At 45.2% G+C, this 18,234-nt stretch overlaps 1 protein-coding gene across 2 annotated transcripts in view; it reads left to right on the top strand.

The window, feature by feature from the left end:
* NAGA (alpha-N-acetylgalactosaminidase) overlaps positions 1-18,234 on the top strand; it is a 2,142,885-nt gene that overhangs the window by 1,105,920 nt on the left and 1,018,731 nt on the right. For both annotated transcript variants that reach the window (XM_069654391.1, XM_069654390.1), the window contains exon 6: positions 9,906-10,067. In XM_069654391.1, the coding sequence (XP_069510492.1) occupies positions 9,906-10,067 (162 nt within the window). The remainder of the gene's footprint in view (positions 1-9,905; positions 10,068-18,234) is intronic.

An 18,234-nucleotide genomic window follows, 5' to 3' on the forward strand; every position in this document is an offset into this window, starting at 1 on the left:
GACAATTAAAGACCCCTCATTCTGGAACCAATGCATTAATACTAAAAACCAAAGTTTGCCCATTTCCCTGTTCAGGATATGGAACATAGTTGGGAAACCTTTGGAATTAACTACTGTGAATGAGTGAGATTAGAATGCTGAAGGAATTAATGTGCAGGCCTGGATATCGAAAAGAGTCCTTCTGGTCTCACACCTCCAGGGCTGCCCATTTACTTTGTATTTCTCTTTCCAGACAGTGGTTGCTCCCTGAATTATGCTAATTCTGTAAACAAGGACAAATAATATTATATTGTTTTAACAGCACATTATCGACCAGTACAGGGCATTATTGCGGGGTCTGTGCCCAGAACTAATTAATCATAAGAATTAATTAATTGAGGCAGCTAACCATAAGATGATTACGATCATTAGTAAAATGTAAGTGGAATTGAATCAATTGGAACTTGCTGTACATTTTAGCACATATAGATTGTTATTAATTGGTCTGTACGTTTTTAGGTTTCAACTTATATGTTTTCTTATTAAGTATATGTATTGTTTTTATTCTATGTTGTATTATTTTGTTATATGTAAAGTTTTTATTCGAAACTGTATCACATTAAATAAAATAGTATTGTATTCGTTATTAACACAGCGCTCTTTCCCCATTTGTATGGCCTCTATGCACTTTGTGGTTGGAAAGCCCTCAGTGACCGCAGTCCATGTGTAGGGGGTTCTAAGAGTTTAAACTAAAAGATGCATGTGTGCATTTCTTTCTGGGTTAGGACTTAAGTGGGCTGGCTAGACTCCAGTAAGCAGCCCGAAGGCCAGGCACGTGGGTGTGTGCTCTTGGTGGTTTAGGATACAGTGCTAGGTTGGAAGATTCAATGTGCGCCCTATTTTATTTTTCCATTGGTTGTCGCTCTATACTAATGGCAGAGGTGTTGAGGTATGTCAGGGGTTTCAGTGCGGAAGGCTATGTGTGCTGCTAGACCAGAATAGCATAGCCATAGTTGCATTTTAGGGTGCACGAATGGGTGGCCGTGCCTGTTGTCTGTGTTCACACATGTGGTGTGAGGTATACGTACTGTACACTTGGATGGAGTTCCACTGCAGTGTTCTTTTTCTTGGTCCAGTGCGATTGACTGGTCTCGCTATTTATGGTCTTCCTAGAACGAATGTCTGAGCAGAGTGAGGGGGGCCCGGAGGGACGGGGGGGCACAGGAGGTGAGGGGAGGACGATAGTTAGTTACAGTTTGCCTCTGCAAACGCTGCTGGCATCCGTGGGATATTGGTGGCTAGGAGTGTTGGGTTTGTGTCAGCATTTCTGTGCGTGTAGAGTGCAAGAGGGTTTCAAAAGGAGGGAGGGAAAAGCCAGGTTTTGAGGGCTTTTCTGAATGACAGGTGATTGTCAATATTGTGAATGTGCAGGGGCAGGGAGGGCGTTCCAGATGATCGACGCTTGGATGGAGAAAGAAGATCCAGCCAGTCTGGGGACTTGTAATGTGGGACAACTAGGAGAGATGCTGGGAGTCCTTGGGGGGAGGGGAGGAGGGGAGCGAGTGACTTTGTCTTGAAGAAATTCCAGGCCGTTTTTTTGGATGGCCCTGTGGGTGATGCACATGACTTTAAAGGTCGTGCGTCAACCAATAGGGAGCCAATGGAGGACTCTTAGTGTAGGGCTGATGTGTTCTCTGGGAGATAGGCTGCAGTGTTTTAGATTCTTTGCAGTTTCCTTAGCTGAAATGCTGGTGCACCTAGGTAAAGGCAGTTTGCGTAGTCTTAGCGGGAGAGGATGGTGGAGATGATGGCGGAGAAATGGTGAGGATAGGTGAGGTAAGGGAAGATACTCCTGAGGATACATAGATGGAAGAAACAGCTTCTGGATACATAGTTGGTGTGTTGGGAGAGGGATGAATCAGTGTCCAGTGTGCATCTGAGGTTTTTCACCGAGGTGGAGTTTGCTGGTGGGGGGCTAGGGATTGCAGCCAGGGAATAGGTTGGGGGAGGAGCGCTGTTTTTCTGCAGACTAGGATTTCAATTTTCCCAGGATTGAGGATGAGGTGGTTGGTCATCATCCAGCAGTAGTAATACACCTCTTTTGGGGGGTAAGTCATTTAAAACTTTGTTATATGCTGATGACACGGCCCTGATTGATTTGACTCTGTCTGGTTAGCAGGCAAGTCTAAACTATGCCACCAAATATTTTAAAGCTAATAAGCTAAACCTGAACAGGGACATTTTAGTATTCGGCAATGACAGGAAAAAAGATTATTATTCTTGGTCCCTTAATAGGGAGAAAGTTCAGGTTGTGGACTCATTCTGTTACCTAGGTCTGACTTTCGAGGGTAATGGGAAGTGGGGGAAGCATTTGGAGTCGGTCAACTCGAAAACCAGGACTAGGTTGAATGTGTTATTAAGATTATATCATAGATTTGGCAGGCGTATGTTGGGTAAAGACACAGAGGTCTACAAGTGTAATGTGGGGAGCCTGCTATTGTATGGCAGTGAATTATGGCGCAGCGCTAACGGCCACCCGTCAGGAACCCCAAACTGTGCCCTGCGCCTGGAGTTGGGGATAACTGGGTTTGCCACACAGGCCAGAATGAGACATGGCGCCTTCTTTTTGAAGGTACTGCAGGCAGCCCCAAAAAACCATAACATGCAGTATATCTTAGAAGAGATGGTAAGCTCAAGTTTCTGCCCACAGTTCAAGTGGTTCCAGGATGGTCTTAAACTAATGCAGATGGGTGGGATTGAGTCATTGGGCCTCATTACGACCCGGGCGGTAAGGGAATACCGGTACCGGTAAGGGCACTGGTGCCGGTAATCCCTTACCGCCCTATTCCGAGGTCCCTTTGCGGGTCCTCCCTTAATGCCTGGTTTTACCAGGCGTTAAGGACAGGACCCGCAAAGGGACTTCGGAGCTAATAACGGTACCGCAATTAGCGGTACCGTTATTAGCGCCTTCCCCATTCCCATTGAGCCCTATGGGGGCTCAAATGGGAATGGGGAAGGGCCATGGTGAATGGGGAATTACCGCCCCACCAACCTTGGAATGGGGCGGTAATTGCTCCATTCACCATGGCGGAATCGGTAAGGTTTCGGAGGCAACCATGGCGCAAATAGCGCCATGGTTACCGCCTGGGTCGTAATGAGGCCCATTGAATTCCTAAGAGCCCTAATTATGTCAGATCTGAAATCAAGGGTTAAAAGGCTAATACTAAGTAGGGATCACGCTGAAGAGTGCAGTGAGGTCCGGGCTCTAGGCTCTCTGAACCTGCACGCGTCTTCGAGAAGCAGTAATGAACGGTTACAGGTCATTTAGCTAAAAAAAAAAGGTCGACAGGACAAATGGTCGACGCAATTTGTTTTTTTTTTTGTATTTTCACATTTTTTTATTTTTTTGGGGGGGGTCCCCCCGGGGGGTCCCCCCCCAACCCCCTTTTTTTCCTAAACGAAAACCTGAAAAATATATATATAAATTTAAAAAAAATTCGACCATTTGTCTTTCGACCAAATTGCGTCGACCATTTGTCTGTCGACCAAATGACTGGACAGCGTAATGAACCTCTGAATGGTGTGTGTAGTATCTCCTCGCCTAACTGTAGACGTTCCATTCTATTAATGTCCTTAAATATGTTGCCTTTAAGAGTCTGCACTAACCGTGGGAAGGGAGATGTGGCGTAAAATGTTATGTGCGGGCTAACAGTAAGGGAGTACCGTAACCCATTTTTGGTAATCTGTAAGTGGTACTTGGACTTGCGAATGGATTTGTTAAGGCCCTTCTTCCTGAAAAATAACACCAGGGACTGTAAAGGGGCACTGAATTTTATTTGAAATTGTACAGACCTTTTTATTTGGGTAACTATGTGAGCCAGGCTTTGATAAGACGGGCAAGGAAAGTCTCAGTCTAGGAACCTGGTTTGGGGTCGGCAGGTTATTGTCTTCTGTCAAGGGATCGAGGGTCGAAGGGTGGTCTTAACTATTTTAAAATGTTATCTCTCTTTGTACTATGGATTTTTACACCTTTGTACAGTGTTTATTTATGGTGTATTTATCTGTGTTGGTTAATGGAGGACTCCGATTCATAAAACGTTCTCACTCATCCAGTAGTCTATATCCGAGAGGCATGATGATAAATCTGGACGGTTGGAGCCTACAATTTTGGGATTTGGAGGATGATCTGGGTGTCGTCTGCGTAGTTGTAGCAGGTAAGATTGTAGAAGCAGATGAGCGCGGACAGAGAGTTTAGATAGATTTTGAAGTGCAGGGGACATAGGGATGATCCTTGTGGGACCCCTTTCGTTACTGGTCATGAGGTGGATGTGAACGGGTGGAAGAGCATGATTTGTGAGCGATTCGAGATGAAAGAGAAGATCCAAGAGAGGGTGTTGTCTTTGATTCCTATGATTGTAGCCTTTCTAGGAGGATGGTTTGATCGATGGTATTGAAGGCAGCAGAGAGGTCAAGAAGGATGAGTACAGTGCAGCCTTCTGCATCAGCTGTTCTTTTTAGGCCATCCCAGACAGATAATAGGGAGGATTCTGTTCCTCAGAGCGGTCTGAAGCCAGATTGCACAGGTTCCAGGAGCTTGTTGGCTTCAGTGAAAAGGCCAAGCTGGTTGTATGCTGTGCGGTCCATGCATTTGGCCATGAAGCAGCTGTTGGAGATAGGCCGGTAGTTCTGGGGGAGGAATGAGTCGAGTGTAGGTTTTTTGAGGAGGGGTGCGATGTAGGAGGTTTTTGGGGCCTCCGGGAAGGTTCCTAATGTTAGGGAGTGGTTAAGGATTGAGAGTGCGATACTGCCTGCACATGTTGAGGTTAGGATGTTTTTGAGGAGGGTGGGTGGGCCGGGTTCCTCAGGGGAGCTTGATGGGCGGCTTTGTTCTTGGAGCGAGAGGAACTCCTGGTGTGAGATTGGAGAGAAAGAGGTGAAGGTTTGTATCGAAAGGGCGTTTTGACGGGGGTCGGGCTGTTGGTGGGATGGGGACAGGGGCGTGTGTTCCAATTTAGAGGTGATGGCGGATTGTCTGTCGATAGTGACATTGTGGAAGTGTTCTGATAAGGTGTCACATAGGAATTGGTAGATAGGTGGGGGCAGGGTTAGAGCAGGCCGCAGAGTTGAATTCGGAAATTATTCTATGCAGTTCCTTGCTCGTGTTGCGAGAGTTTAAGATTCTGTTCCCATAGAAAGCTTTCTTGGTTTTTCTGATTTCCAATCTGTATGCTGTGGTTAGTCTTGCTAGGGCGGTTTTGTTCTGGGCTGAAGGGATGGTTCTCCAGGTCCATTCCAGGCAGTGCTTGAGGTTTCTAGTGATTTTAGGTTGGCGGTGTACCACCTGGGTGTGGGTCCTGACCTCTGAGAGGTCTGTTTTGTTGGGGTCAGGGGAGTAAGGGCGCTGGAGAGCAAGAGGTCGAAGAGTTTGATGGGAGGTGGCCCTTCATGGAGGGAGAGTGGTGAGGAGGGAGTTGGCAAGATCTGGGGTGATAACGACTTTATTCCATAGTGAAGCGAAAGCTGTGGGGGTTAGTGGTGGTCGGGCATGACCTTGGGCGTGGGCCCAAGGTCATGCCCGACCTTGCTCGGGAAGATTGCTGAGTATCTGTCCATGATAGGGGGTTTGGGGGCAGTGTGGATATGTTTCTGGGGCTGACGATTACATCATGGGTGTGACCTCCAGTGTGGGCGGGTGTGGAGATGCGTTGGGTCAGGTTGAGTGCTTCTAGATTGTCTGTGAGAGATCGGGTCATAGGATTTGCGGGTGACTCAAACCTAATGTTGAAATCCCCTAAGATGGTAAGTATTGCATGGAGGTTGAGGTTGGTTGTCAGGGCATCGCAGAGTGTGTCTGCAAAGTTTTTGTTGTAGCCAGGGGGTCTGTAGGTGAATAGAAAGTTGTGCAAAGCAGTGGGTGAGATTTGGAGTTTTACCAGACCGGATTCGCAGTCTGTGGTATTGGCTGAGGTGTCCTTAATTATTAGTGTAAATTGGTGTTTGTGTAGTATCGCAAGTCCTCCACCCTTTCGCGATCTGTTTTGAACAGTACAGTTGTACCTGGGTGGGAAGGCCTTGTGTGCAAGTGCTGTACCAGTCGGGTTGGGAATTGTAGGAGGAGGAGGAGTCTAGGAGGGGGAGTGTTTGGGGGAGGTGTGACCAGAGGAGGACGTTAGGGGAAAGGGGTTGGCTGGGGTGGGTAGGGACAGAGGGATGGGTGGTGGAGGGTGTGGGGAGGAGGCATGCAGGGGTTGGAGTTGGACCAGGGTGTATGGAAGAAGGGGGGAATAGGGCTAGTACTGGTTTTGTGCCGGCAGGGAGGTTTGTGCCCTATCGTGAAGTGGCAGGGTTTTGGATTTGGGTTGGAGAACAGGTGATGCTAGGAGGGGCCTGTGGTGGCCTTGGTCGGGCTTTTCCTTGACTTTCTGGCAGCCCCTGGGGTGTGGGTGAGTGTGGGAGGAGGTTGGGGTTTTGGTCAGGGCTGCTCTTGCTGCGCTAACAGAAGGGAAGTGCGAGTTGGGGGTGGGGTTTCTATGTTATTCGGGAGAGATGCGAGCAGAAGGTTGAGGTGTGTAGTTAGCGGGGGGAGGTTGTTTTACCTGGGTCGCTTGGCGATCCGGTTTGTTACGGGTCAATGTTTTCAGCTCCCACTCTACATCTTGCTGTTCTTGATTGAACAGAGCAAGATCTACGTGGAGGGTGTAGCAGGTGGAGTAGAGGGGGGTTGAACAGGCAAGGAGAAGGGACATATACATTTGGGTTTTGGAGGGTGGACAGGAGCAGCGAGACGAGGTGGAGGGTTGGGATGATGGGCTGTGCATTGAGGGTGGCCGGGTTAGGGTGTGGTGGGTCTTGTAAGGCCTACTGGTGCGCCAGCGAGCGTGCAGATTTGATTTGCCCAGTGTGTGGCATAGTGTCTAACCTGTGGGAAAAGTACATCAGATTATGTGACTGAGTAGATGGGGCACGTCCAAGTGGGGTACAATAGTAGATGGTTAATATCTTTGGTCTTCATCATCTTGCGGCTTGTTTAGTAGGTCCTAAACCTCAAGATGACATTGAATAGATATTTCTATTTTTGTTATTGTCACATAGGTGTCCTTTTTCTGTCACTTGCTAAAACATTCTGTTGTTTCTTCTTTTTCGGCATGTTTAAAATAATAATAGATATATACCTACAGTGATTCATGTCAACTTTGTTGAACTTTAAGCGCTGTAATAAGCAGAGGTCAAAGTGAACAAGAACGGTCGGGACCGGAGTGCCATTACTTTTATATTTTACTATAAACAATTCCACTACTTTTTGCAACCATTTCCACCATTCCAGAACTGTTCCTTTTGAAGTTAAAGAACTTCTTGATTTTACCACCCAGTAGCAGTTACAGCTAAAATGAAATCTGTTCAACTGCACATTCACATGCAAGCCTGGCTGACATCTCAGTCTGGATGGACTATAGCTAGCTTCATCGTAACCAGGGATGATGGAGGAGGTCCTGCTAAGTTCTCTCATGACACCCCATCTGTCTGTGATTTTTGGAAAACGTGTCAAATTGTTATTTAAGCTTAAAAGCTTAGACAATGGAGTTGATTATGATCCAGGCTATTAACAAGGGTTATTATTTTAATACCAGGTAGCATGTACCCCTTCATGTCTCTGGACAAATGTGCAGTTGTAGTAGAAGCTATAGTGATTATTCGCTTGGACTATTGTAATGGACTCCTGGGGATACTTCAATGAAATGTATTAGCTGACTCCAAGCAGCTCAAAACTGATTGATTTCTTGACATAGGAAAAGTGGTTACAGGTACCTGATGTGGCTTCCAGCAGAGTAGTGAATTCAGCTTAACATTTTCTGCAACATCTTCAAATGCACCCAGGGGGCTGTTCCTACCTATCTCAATGATGGCATTCCATGGTATATCCCTGGATGGAACCTTGGTCAATGGACTGAGTTCACAAATGTGATATATAAATATTGCAACAGACCAAGATTAAGGAAACTCCTCCTTTTTCTCAATTAACTCCTTTGGCTGTCAACTGGCACAACTGCAACCCATAGAAACATGTTGTTGCACATTGCTCCATTCCTGTCTACTCTGTCCTCCTCCAGGATCACAGTCCCACTACTTTTTTGGTACACTTCAACCACTGGTAATAAGAAGTGTTATTGTTACTAAATCAATGGTGCTCAGTTTATTAATCTGGAAAATATGAAGGGACGAGTGAGGCCTACTGGGTTTCAAGACAATTTTTATTTAATCAACGAGGTCATTACAGTCTCAGAGGTAATGGTAAAACAGGCAATAGTTGCTAAATACTGCCTTTTTTACATCCCTCCTAATAACAAGCTCAGAAATATTAATCAATATCACAAGCGGTAAAAACGACCGAATTTCAGGTCAGATTTTCACCCTGAAAATCTGCCAATTGGGTACAACTTGAAAAATGTTCACAGAGGTATGGTATGCGTACATAATTTTTAACTGTACATAGGAGTCCCCTGCTCTAAGGCAACCAGTTTGTAACCTTACGTGACTCTACTATATTTCTGTTGGGTTTCCCTGTAACCACTCCTACCGATGTGTGCAAGGCTGCCTTGACGATAGATAGAAATAATCTGGGTAGTGGTTTAGCCCAGCTTTGCCGGCCTGCAGTTTCGCTGAATGTATTTTGTGGTCTTTTCCCCCACTTTTTTGCCGCAAAATGCTGGTGGTAAGTTGGGGTAAAATATATATGGTGGTTGGGGTAGTAAGGAGAGGGAGCGGGGGACTTCCACCTCATTTTGGAAAAGTCGGTAAAAAATAAATGTGGAAAAACTGTAGGTCGGCAAAAAGAATTTGGCAATTCTTCATAGAACCCTGGTAGCGCAGTGCCTGCTAACACTGCATCCATTCCACGCCCACTTAATTTTTCAGGCTCAAAGCCCGAAAAGCTGATTACATGTGACCTACACATTTATATGAGTTCTTTAATGTCCAAGTGAAAATAAATATACAACGCTACATTTTTGCACATGACCCTAGAGATTTTTAAATAACCTCCAAAGCTAAGGCTGTGGCCAAATCAGTAGGCTTCTGGGTGTGATTTGCTAAGCCGCTGCCTCAGCCATGACATAGCTCTAGATTCAACACATTATGTCAGACAATGCTTATGACAGAGGCGTTGTTCGGGGGTGCTGAGGGGGCTATAGCCCCGGGTCTTTCGGTTGTAGCCCCAGGATAGAAGCTCAGGGGCTACAATTAAAAGTCTAGCTAGCCCTGAGTCCTGACAGTCCCGACATTAGCATAGCCCCGGATCTTTTCAGACCTAGCAACACCGCTGCTCATCTTTGGCTAGACCTGCCGCCCCAATTGATTGTTTTCAATACTTTGTAATGTGCCCGTTTGTCTGGATGAAGGGGGACTGGGTTGCAGACTAGGTACCAGGTACTCACTGATGTGGCTGTTGTGCTGCTAGACCTACAGCCTTCCTTCCTCCAGGCAACCAACGTCCACCGTACTTGTTTCTCTATATAGCCTTACCTATGGCTGGGGTGGAGAGAAAGTAGACGAGTACAGGGAAGCCAGTGAGCCTCTATTATTACTATTATTATTATTGTCAGAGTATTTATTGAGTGCAGATCTAGCTTTAGGAAGCATAAGTGCACTTTACAATTATAGGGAGAAGAACAAGGTGAGGGAAGCAGAGAAACAATTGTACGAGAAGCTAACAGGGGAGGGGCAAGACCCAGGCCACTGTAGGGATCTGCATGCACCTGGTCTTTAACTAATATTTTTCTTGTATGCTTTGCAAACTTGGTCCATTATCTTTCTGTAACTAGGAGGTCTCGTCAGTCTGGAAGAAGGTGGCTTTAGGAGTAAAATTACAAGAGGTAATACAGTGAGTAACTTGTGCTTTTCCCCCGTGCCTTCTCCATCTCCATTTTCAGGTGGATTATGACCTCCTGGGGAGCATCTGCAACATGTGGCGAAACTTCGACGACATCACTGACTCCTGGAACAGTGTCCTGAAGATCATTGACTGGTATTCCATACATCAGGAAGTGCTACAGCCCATAGCTGGACCAGGACACTGGAATGACCCTGACATGGTGAGGGGCATTTGGGGAATCCGGGGTGGGAGAGAAGTGGTGAGTGGGGTTGATTCTCCTTCAAGTTAACTTTCTGGTACATTCTGTGTTTACCATCCCTTTCTCGCTGATTTATTTGCAAAGGCCCTTCCATCCGGGCCAGCAGCACTCACTGCTATTTCAGTAATGAGATCCAAACAGGCCTCCTTTCACATCTCTATTCTGCAGCCCCCATTTTGCTTTTCAGGTTCTGGGACACACATTCAGCTATGCCAGCGCTTCTTGATGTCTTGATCCTGGCCTGCTGTACCTCATGTTTTTTTAGTGCTATGGTCAACACACTACATTTTCTGGGAAGAGTGCTGACTGTCCCACTAAAATATAGCAGATCTGTTGAGAAGTGTCATACTCTTCTGTCTAAAGAAAATATGGTAAACGCCGTGATAAAGGAGTGGGCTTTCACTTATTGCTAATGAAGCTGTTTTTACAGGGACACTCTGTTAGACTCCCATCCCCTGGTCTGCTGCAGCTATTCAGTACTGAGACCACAAACTCCCAGCTCTGTTGATGCACCCAAAATTTGACTTATAACACACTTAACCCTTTCATTTACTTGTGAGAGGTGCAGTTTCGCAGTGCTTTCTTGGGTTTCCACTAAGATATCCTGTAACAAGTATCTCTGCTTAGAATAACCTCCCTTATATCATAGAGGAACCCAGAATATGTTATCAAAATATCTTCTTTTTTATTTAAGTTCTAATTCCACATTCAGAGGTAACGGTCCTTGCACCACATAAATAGGCTCAAGCGAAGGGAGGGCCTTAATGAGGTTCAAAGAGTTACCTCCTGATAATGGCCAGAGGAGGGCTCATTATTGCTATTAGGACATTTCACAAAATGAGGGTAGAATTTTCTGTTTAAAACAAGCAAAGACTAAGGGGAAACATTGGAATGTTGGGACAGAAACCAACTCCGGGCATTGTGGGTCCTGAGCTAGAGGCTGGTGCAGCAAGGTTATTAATATTGTATGAGGGTCCATAAGCCCTAGAGCTGGGTCTAAAAGGCTAATAGAAAAAAGCATCAAAGTAGCATAAATGGTGAATGCAAGTACTGCTTTTATATGACTATAACATGTGCGCCAGCATTCTGTACTTCCTGGACGTAATGCCCACTGGGATAAACGTTAACATGAGTATGCATAGTATTTTCATTTCATTTTCTTTTTATTCACCTTTTATCAATAAATAAATAATTAGGTGTACAATACAAATTATACATTTTCGTACAAATACCATATACATACAATATACACATAATTAAAAGACAATAGTAGCACTTTAAAACATTATTCTCATTAAAAACGTAATTAAATCAATGAGCAATAGTATACACAGCTCATTACTGTGCTATACGACAGTCTTTAAATAGTTTATAGATTTCCACCCACAGTCTGCAGCAGTGGTGCTCTTTTGAGAAATTTTCTGTGCAGAAACTTTGCAACTGCAAATACAGTCAGTTCATCAGTAGTTCTTTTACAGAGGGTCATGACTTGATCCGTAGAGACTATTCCATATAATAAAAACCTTGGCCTTAAATACAGCCTCCTAAAATGCAAATCCAGTGGGCTGGCTAGGAAAAGATGCTCTTGGATTTCAATGCTATTCGTACCATGCGGTCACTCTTCGATCCTCTAGCTCCAACTCTCTGCAAGTCAGACATTTCTGCAAGCAGCAAGTGGGGGTAGATCTCTCTGGCAGGAACCTCCCTCTGGAATGGGTCCCTGCCCCTCTCTGTCTTGAGCCGGAGCTCCTTAAATTCCAGAAGCTACTCGACTTTCCTTTTTTCCTGCTCCGTCTCCCTTCCTGTCCCCTGCTGGTTCCACCTGCCTCTTGTCTGGTTGCCTGTATCCCTCATGCCCCTTACTGGGGCCAGGCCCTCCTTCGACCAGTATCCCCCTCACCCTTATCAGCACTTGGCCCTGTCACCCTTCCCTGACTAGCCTACTGAATCTCCCCCCCCACACTAGTTGACCTCTATCCCTTTTTGCCTGACATCTTGCCCCCCTGGGCCTCCGTAAGCACTTGCCCAGCCCCCTGCCCCCTCTCCCTGGCACTTATCCCTCTTCACCTCTCCCTGCATTTCCTGTTATTGCACTTGCACGATCTGAATGTCACAATGCCTAGAAGGGCCGGAATTGTTTTTCTACTGTGTCCCCCCCTCCCTTGTCTTGTGGTGCCTGGAAACACTTTTTGATATATAGGCGCCATACAAAAGTTCATTAAATAAAATAATTTAAAAAATGTGTTCATTACCCTAGTGTCCCACTTGTTAAATGTATGCCCAATTGGGAGAATGCTAAACCTTAGCTTGATATACACAGTGTGCATTAACCTTGGTTTCATTATATCTAAGTGAGGTTCATATCCCATTGTAAGCTTATTTCCCTAGTATACACTCAATAACAATGAGCTAGAAATCCTGCCCAACAAATTTATGTTGCATTTTGTAAAGAAATCTTTTTTGACGATCTCTTTTCCATTAGTATTGATGCTTGCAGGATGTAGCCAGAGATCAATGTGCCCTATTTCGTGTAAAATCTTTTTGACTTGTGTGCATCATTCAAATGAAAGCCCACCCTCCTGCCCTAGGACATCCAGGGCATCCTCTCTGTATTTGCTCAGTTCTGGCCTGCTCAATAGCCTAAGTCAGTATAGTATAGGCTTAAGTGCTATAATGTGGTGGTGAGACAAATCTAACTCTTCATTCATCATAAGTGTGGTGTGGATGTGTTGTTTGGTAGAGCCAGACTTTTCTTTAGGAAACTGTTCTCGATTGCACTATGTTCTGTGCAAATAGTGTGGCCCGATATCTCTGCACGGTATAACGCCACCTGTCAAGCTTGCAATTTATAAGCCTTTAACGGGGGCCTCAACAATATCTGGAAAGTTTGGCACCAGCTTTATCCAAGTGATGATCCCATTTGCCTGAGCTAGCATACCTTACTACTAAATAATCATAGTTCTTAACTTTCTCAATTACATGATGTTCTAACACTAGGGTCTAGCTAGACTGTTTTTTTCTTTTTGTTTGACAATACCATGGATTTCATTTTGCCAACATAAATGACTAGTCCATTTTCATTGCAAAACTCTTGGAAAATCTGGAGCTGTTTCTTAAGCCCAGTGGTCATTAAAGATATAAGAATTGCAGCATCTGCAAACAACAGCACCTGGTACTTTCCTGCGGCTTGTGTTGGCGTATCAAGGAGGACTGGCAAACGTTTATCAATTGTGTAGTTTATATAAAGAGAGAATCACCATTTGGGGCTAGCACACAGCCTTGCCGTATGCCTTTTTGCACCATAAAAGGAGTTGTGGTTTCCCCACCCAGGCCCTACTTCCCTACTGTCTTGTTGTCCCTATAGAGTAACAGTTTGACTGGGAATAGTGCATGTGGGATACCTTGATCACACAGTGTTTCCCAAAGTTTCATATGGGTACTGCATCAAAGGCTTTGCAAAGATCGACACATGGAACATATAAATTCAACTTCCTCAGCGTTACATATTTCTCGATCAATAGAAATAACGTGAAGCACTGGCTGAGGGTACTTATCCCTTCTGTAAAGCCTGCCTGGTCGTAGTTTGTCAAGGTACAATTGTCATCCCAGAGCATTAGGTGCACAAGGACAACTCTTGTGAAAATTATACCTGCCCCATCTTAGAGTGAAATTGGGCAATAGTTGCACGCTTCCTCTCGACCCCTTTTTTGCACAACGGTATAATTCCTGTAGATGTCAAAGATTTTGGAGCGGAGTTTGAGCTAGTTATGACATTAAAAAGGCAAAGTAGATAGGGGGCCCAAACGTCCTGCTCAGACTTGAAAAAAGTAATCTAAGATTCTATCAGGCCCTGGAGCTTTGTTGTTCTTTTTGGGCTGCAATCGCCAGAGTAATCTCATCAATGTGAATTTGAGTGGATTGGATACATGGATCTTGCTAATTGCAAATCCCCTTAGGGTCAGCAAACTCTCTTGTCTCGCTAAACAGCTCACTAAAGTACTCATGCCAACATTTCTGAGATTTGTTTCCCTGGATGATTTTATTATCTTCTGTGGTGGGGGCTGACATGAGCTTCCATATTTTCCTTGATCATTGTTTTGAATAGCTTCAATAATGCATTCCCTTAATGATTCTGCATGCTCCTTTTTTATCTCTATTCATGATCTGCTTATAGTTAGACCTTACTAGACAGAGTTCCGCCCTCCTGTGACAATTCACAGGTTCTCATCACTTCTCCCCATAGCGGAGCCTTTCACTATGAGGCTAGGCAGGTGAGGCTGCTACCCAATATTCCCCCTAGGGGTGGTAATAAGCGGGAGCACCTCATAGAGAGAAACTCCCCCCTTGGGGCTAAGGACTCCCTTTCCTTTTTACGGAACTCACTCATAACCTATTAAAGGACATCCGTACACCCTCTCACCCATCTAAGGTATCAGCCCCTCCAGTCTCTATTTGTTACTGTGAGGCTGTCCCATTCACACCCACACTTTGTAATAATACTGAGAAGAGGAAGAATAAAAACAAGTGCGTATTGGTTGGCAGCCAGCCATACTGAGACAAAGAAGAGGGAAAGAGGAGTAGAGATCAACCTACAAAAACAACCAAAAGACTCTGCGTTCACACGGGAGAGTGACCAGCAGTACCTGAATAAAAGAGAGAAAGGACTAACCTTTGAGGGAGAAGGAGCCCAGGAGATTCGAATGTGGAGCAGCACTGAAGCCAGAACAGAGAGCTGGGAGAATCATGGTCAAGACGTAGAGTGGCCCATCCCAACTCTACGAGTAATGGGGAGGCAAGCCGCCAACCTGGACCTTTGGAAGAATAGCTCCAGGTAGTGGCATGACCCAAAGAGGTTGGACCGGCTGGTCCATAAACAATGCTGATACTGCGAAGGCCTCAAAGGAAGACCCATACTACCAGGAAGAAAACGTTGACTGAACCACAGAAGTCCTGTGGTGAAGAGAAGTGGTCTGGACCCCACCGGAAGAACCGGTGACGCTTGCCCTCAAGACAGAAGGTAACTGGCATAGTGGAAGACCCAGTAGAGGGCCAGGACATAACCGCATCAAGGTCGTACATCCCGTCACAGTGGTGACCCCTTTTAAACTCAACAGTAGTATGACAGTAATCTGCCTCATCACAGTGGTGACCCCTTTGAAACTCAAGAGACGCACAGGAGTAATCTCCCTCATCACAGTGGTGACCCCTTTGAAACTCCAGAGAAATAGGTGAGTGATCTCCCTCATCAACGTGATAATACTAAGAAAATCCAAATAGATGAAACACTCAGAAGTAATCTCCCTCGTCACAGTGTTAACATTAAGCGAAGCTAAAAAGAAGAAACACTTGGGAGTATTCTCCCTCGTCAAAATGATAGCATTAAGAAGAGAAGTCAAAGAGAAGAAATTCTCTGGTGTAATCTTCCTCGTTACAGTGATAATACTAAGAGAAGCCAAAGAGAACTACGGGTGTGATCTCCCTTGCCACAGTAGTGACCCCTTTGAAGACCTAGAGAAGTATTGGAGTGATCTCCCTTGTTACAGTCGTGATCCCCTAAGAATTAGAAGGCAAGAAAGAGTCAGGAGTGATCTCTCTCGTCATAGTGGGGGTGCCCTGAGAAGTATAAGCAAAAAGGAGTATGCGAGTGGTCTTCCTAATCACAGTGGTGACGTCCCTAGATTTAGGAGACCAGAGAAATACTGGTACAATCCCCCTCAGTAAAGGAGTGACAACCTGAGAATTGGAAAGTACAGGAGTAATCACCCTAGTCATAGTAGCAACTACCTGATAAACAAATTGCAAGAAAGCCCCGGGACTAATCTCCCTCATCCTAATTAGTGACCATGAAAGGACTAAGAGTCAAGTACCAGAGAAGCCCGGGAGTAATCTCCCACATCCTAATAGAACCACCAAGAAAAGCATGAGCCAGAAAGGCCCCAGGACTGATCTCTTTAGTCACAGTAGGAATGTTCCACAATTAGGAAGATAAGAGTACTTCGGGAGGAATCTCCCTTGTTACAGTCATTAGGAACAACAAAAAGGACAACAGCCAGAGCCATCTCGAAACAACTTTTAGTACGGTAGTAGATGAAGAAGAATTATCAAAAGGTGGACCAGTTCTTTAAAATACCAGAGGAACTAAAAGACATTTGAAGACTATAGGGTGGGTCAGGAGAAGTGAGTAATTCTCCTGCCACAGAACTCTTTGTTGATGTAACGCTTACCTCTGGGGCCCTGCAGGAGTGCCTGGTCCGGTCTGACGATGGTTTCAGGTCCGGTCTGTCGGCGATCACCTGCCCCTTGAAGTTGGCCCAAAACACACCTTTCCCTCTGCTCACTGCAGGTTATTACCCAGTGGTCAGAGAGTTGGGAGTGATCCGGATTGATGGATGGATCCTGGGGCACACTGTGCTGCTAGATCTCCGTTACAGTTCTCCGGATGGGTGAAATGTCAATGGTGGAGTGAGCAGAGTGTGTTTGCTGCTCTTTGGAAACTGAGTATCCTGGAATTTCCCTGCTGTATCCTGCCATGCTGTGAAGCATCAGACCGGAGTCTGTCTTCAGTGCCACTCGTTTCTAGCAGGCAGGGCTACTTATTCTCACCCCTCGGCGGAGCCGAGGCAGAGTGAGCAGAGTGTGTTTGCTGCTCTTTGGAAACTGTGTATCCTGAAATTTCCCTGCTGTATCCTGCTGTGCTGTGAAGCATCAGACCGGAGTCTGTCTTCAGTGCCACTCGTTTCTAGCAGGCAGGGCTACTTATTCTCACCCCTCGATGGAGCCGATGCGGAGTGAGCAGAGTGTGTTTGCTGTGTTCGCTGGGAGAGCAGCAATTGATCTGAGATCTGCCTTGCCCTCCCCAGCTATGCGGCGGACACCTGTTGCAATCAACGTGCGTCCCTCTACCCCTCGACGCTGCAAATCTGATACGGCCATCTCACGTCCGCGAGCCTATGTGAACTCCTACACGCTGCATGTAAGTGAAACTGGGGGAGAGGGCCTGAATAAAAGCAACAAACGTAATGTGTATCTCGACACTCTCGACACTCTTCCAACTCAAGATCTAACCACTCAGGTGGATAAAAGTAATGAGACTAATACTATAAGTGGAAAGTCTCAGACTGCTTCCCAGATCAAAACAAATTTAAATGTTGAAAATTGTACTTGCATTTCTGAATGTGGTGGTTGCCCAAGTAAAGAAAGGTCTAAAAATAATACTGATTCTAAACAAACATATAGTTCTAATGACATAGGAGGCTATACAAGCTCATTGCACATATTGGCCGAAAATACCCTACCGACCAATTTGCTGAAAAATCTAGAGGATAACTATAGTGTCGCTGAGCTTAAAGATCTTGACCGCAACTCTCATTACTCTACAAAATTAAATGATCTGATGCCACATGAAATGCGACCTCTAAGACAAATAAATGATGATGTTTTCGAAGAAACAACACAAAAACTTTAGAGGGACCCATGTGGCCTGCAATGCCGATAGAAAATACTGTGCATATCCTTGAACAAGAACCTCAGAAAGCAGATGATGCTTCTAAAAATCGTCCCGATTCTCTGATTGTAGCTGATAAACTGATAGAAGATTTACGAACCATCAATCAGACTATTGCTGCTACGCAAACAAGACAAAATGACATGTCTCAAGTACTGGATAATTTTGATCTACAGGCATCCAGGATCTTAAATTGCCCAGTACTGCCAGTTACCACGGAAACGCTAAATTACGGTCACAGCAACCTGATAAATTCGTTTCAGCAACCAAAACGTAGAAGAATGGACCTTAGTTTCAATGGGAAAATTCCCTTGTCCCAAAAACGCTTGTCTACAGAGAAGAGCCAAACAACAAGAAATGCTCATTTAAAAACAACAAAGAGAGATTTTGGGCGAGGAACACAATTTAGTTCGGACACTAGTTCCTCAGATTCCGATTCTCAAAGTCCCAGAAATAATACCACAGATGAATGGAGAAATTTACAAAACATCTGCAGGCACGAAAGCAAGGCTGCGATAAACAAAAATGGACAGCAATGCTTTAACCTGATCGAACAAGTTATTAATGAACTACGACCAAGTTTAACCTCGGCTCTAACAATTACAGTGGCACCACTAATTAAAC

The sequence above is a fragment of the Ambystoma mexicanum genome, chromosome 3q (genome assembly GCF_040938575.1).
Source record: "Ambystoma mexicanum isolate Mex_15411 chromosome 3q, UKY_AmexF1_1, whole genome shotgun sequence".
In the NCBI taxonomy this organism is placed as follows: Eukaryota; Metazoa; Chordata; class Amphibia; order Caudata; family Ambystomatidae; genus Ambystoma; species Ambystoma mexicanum.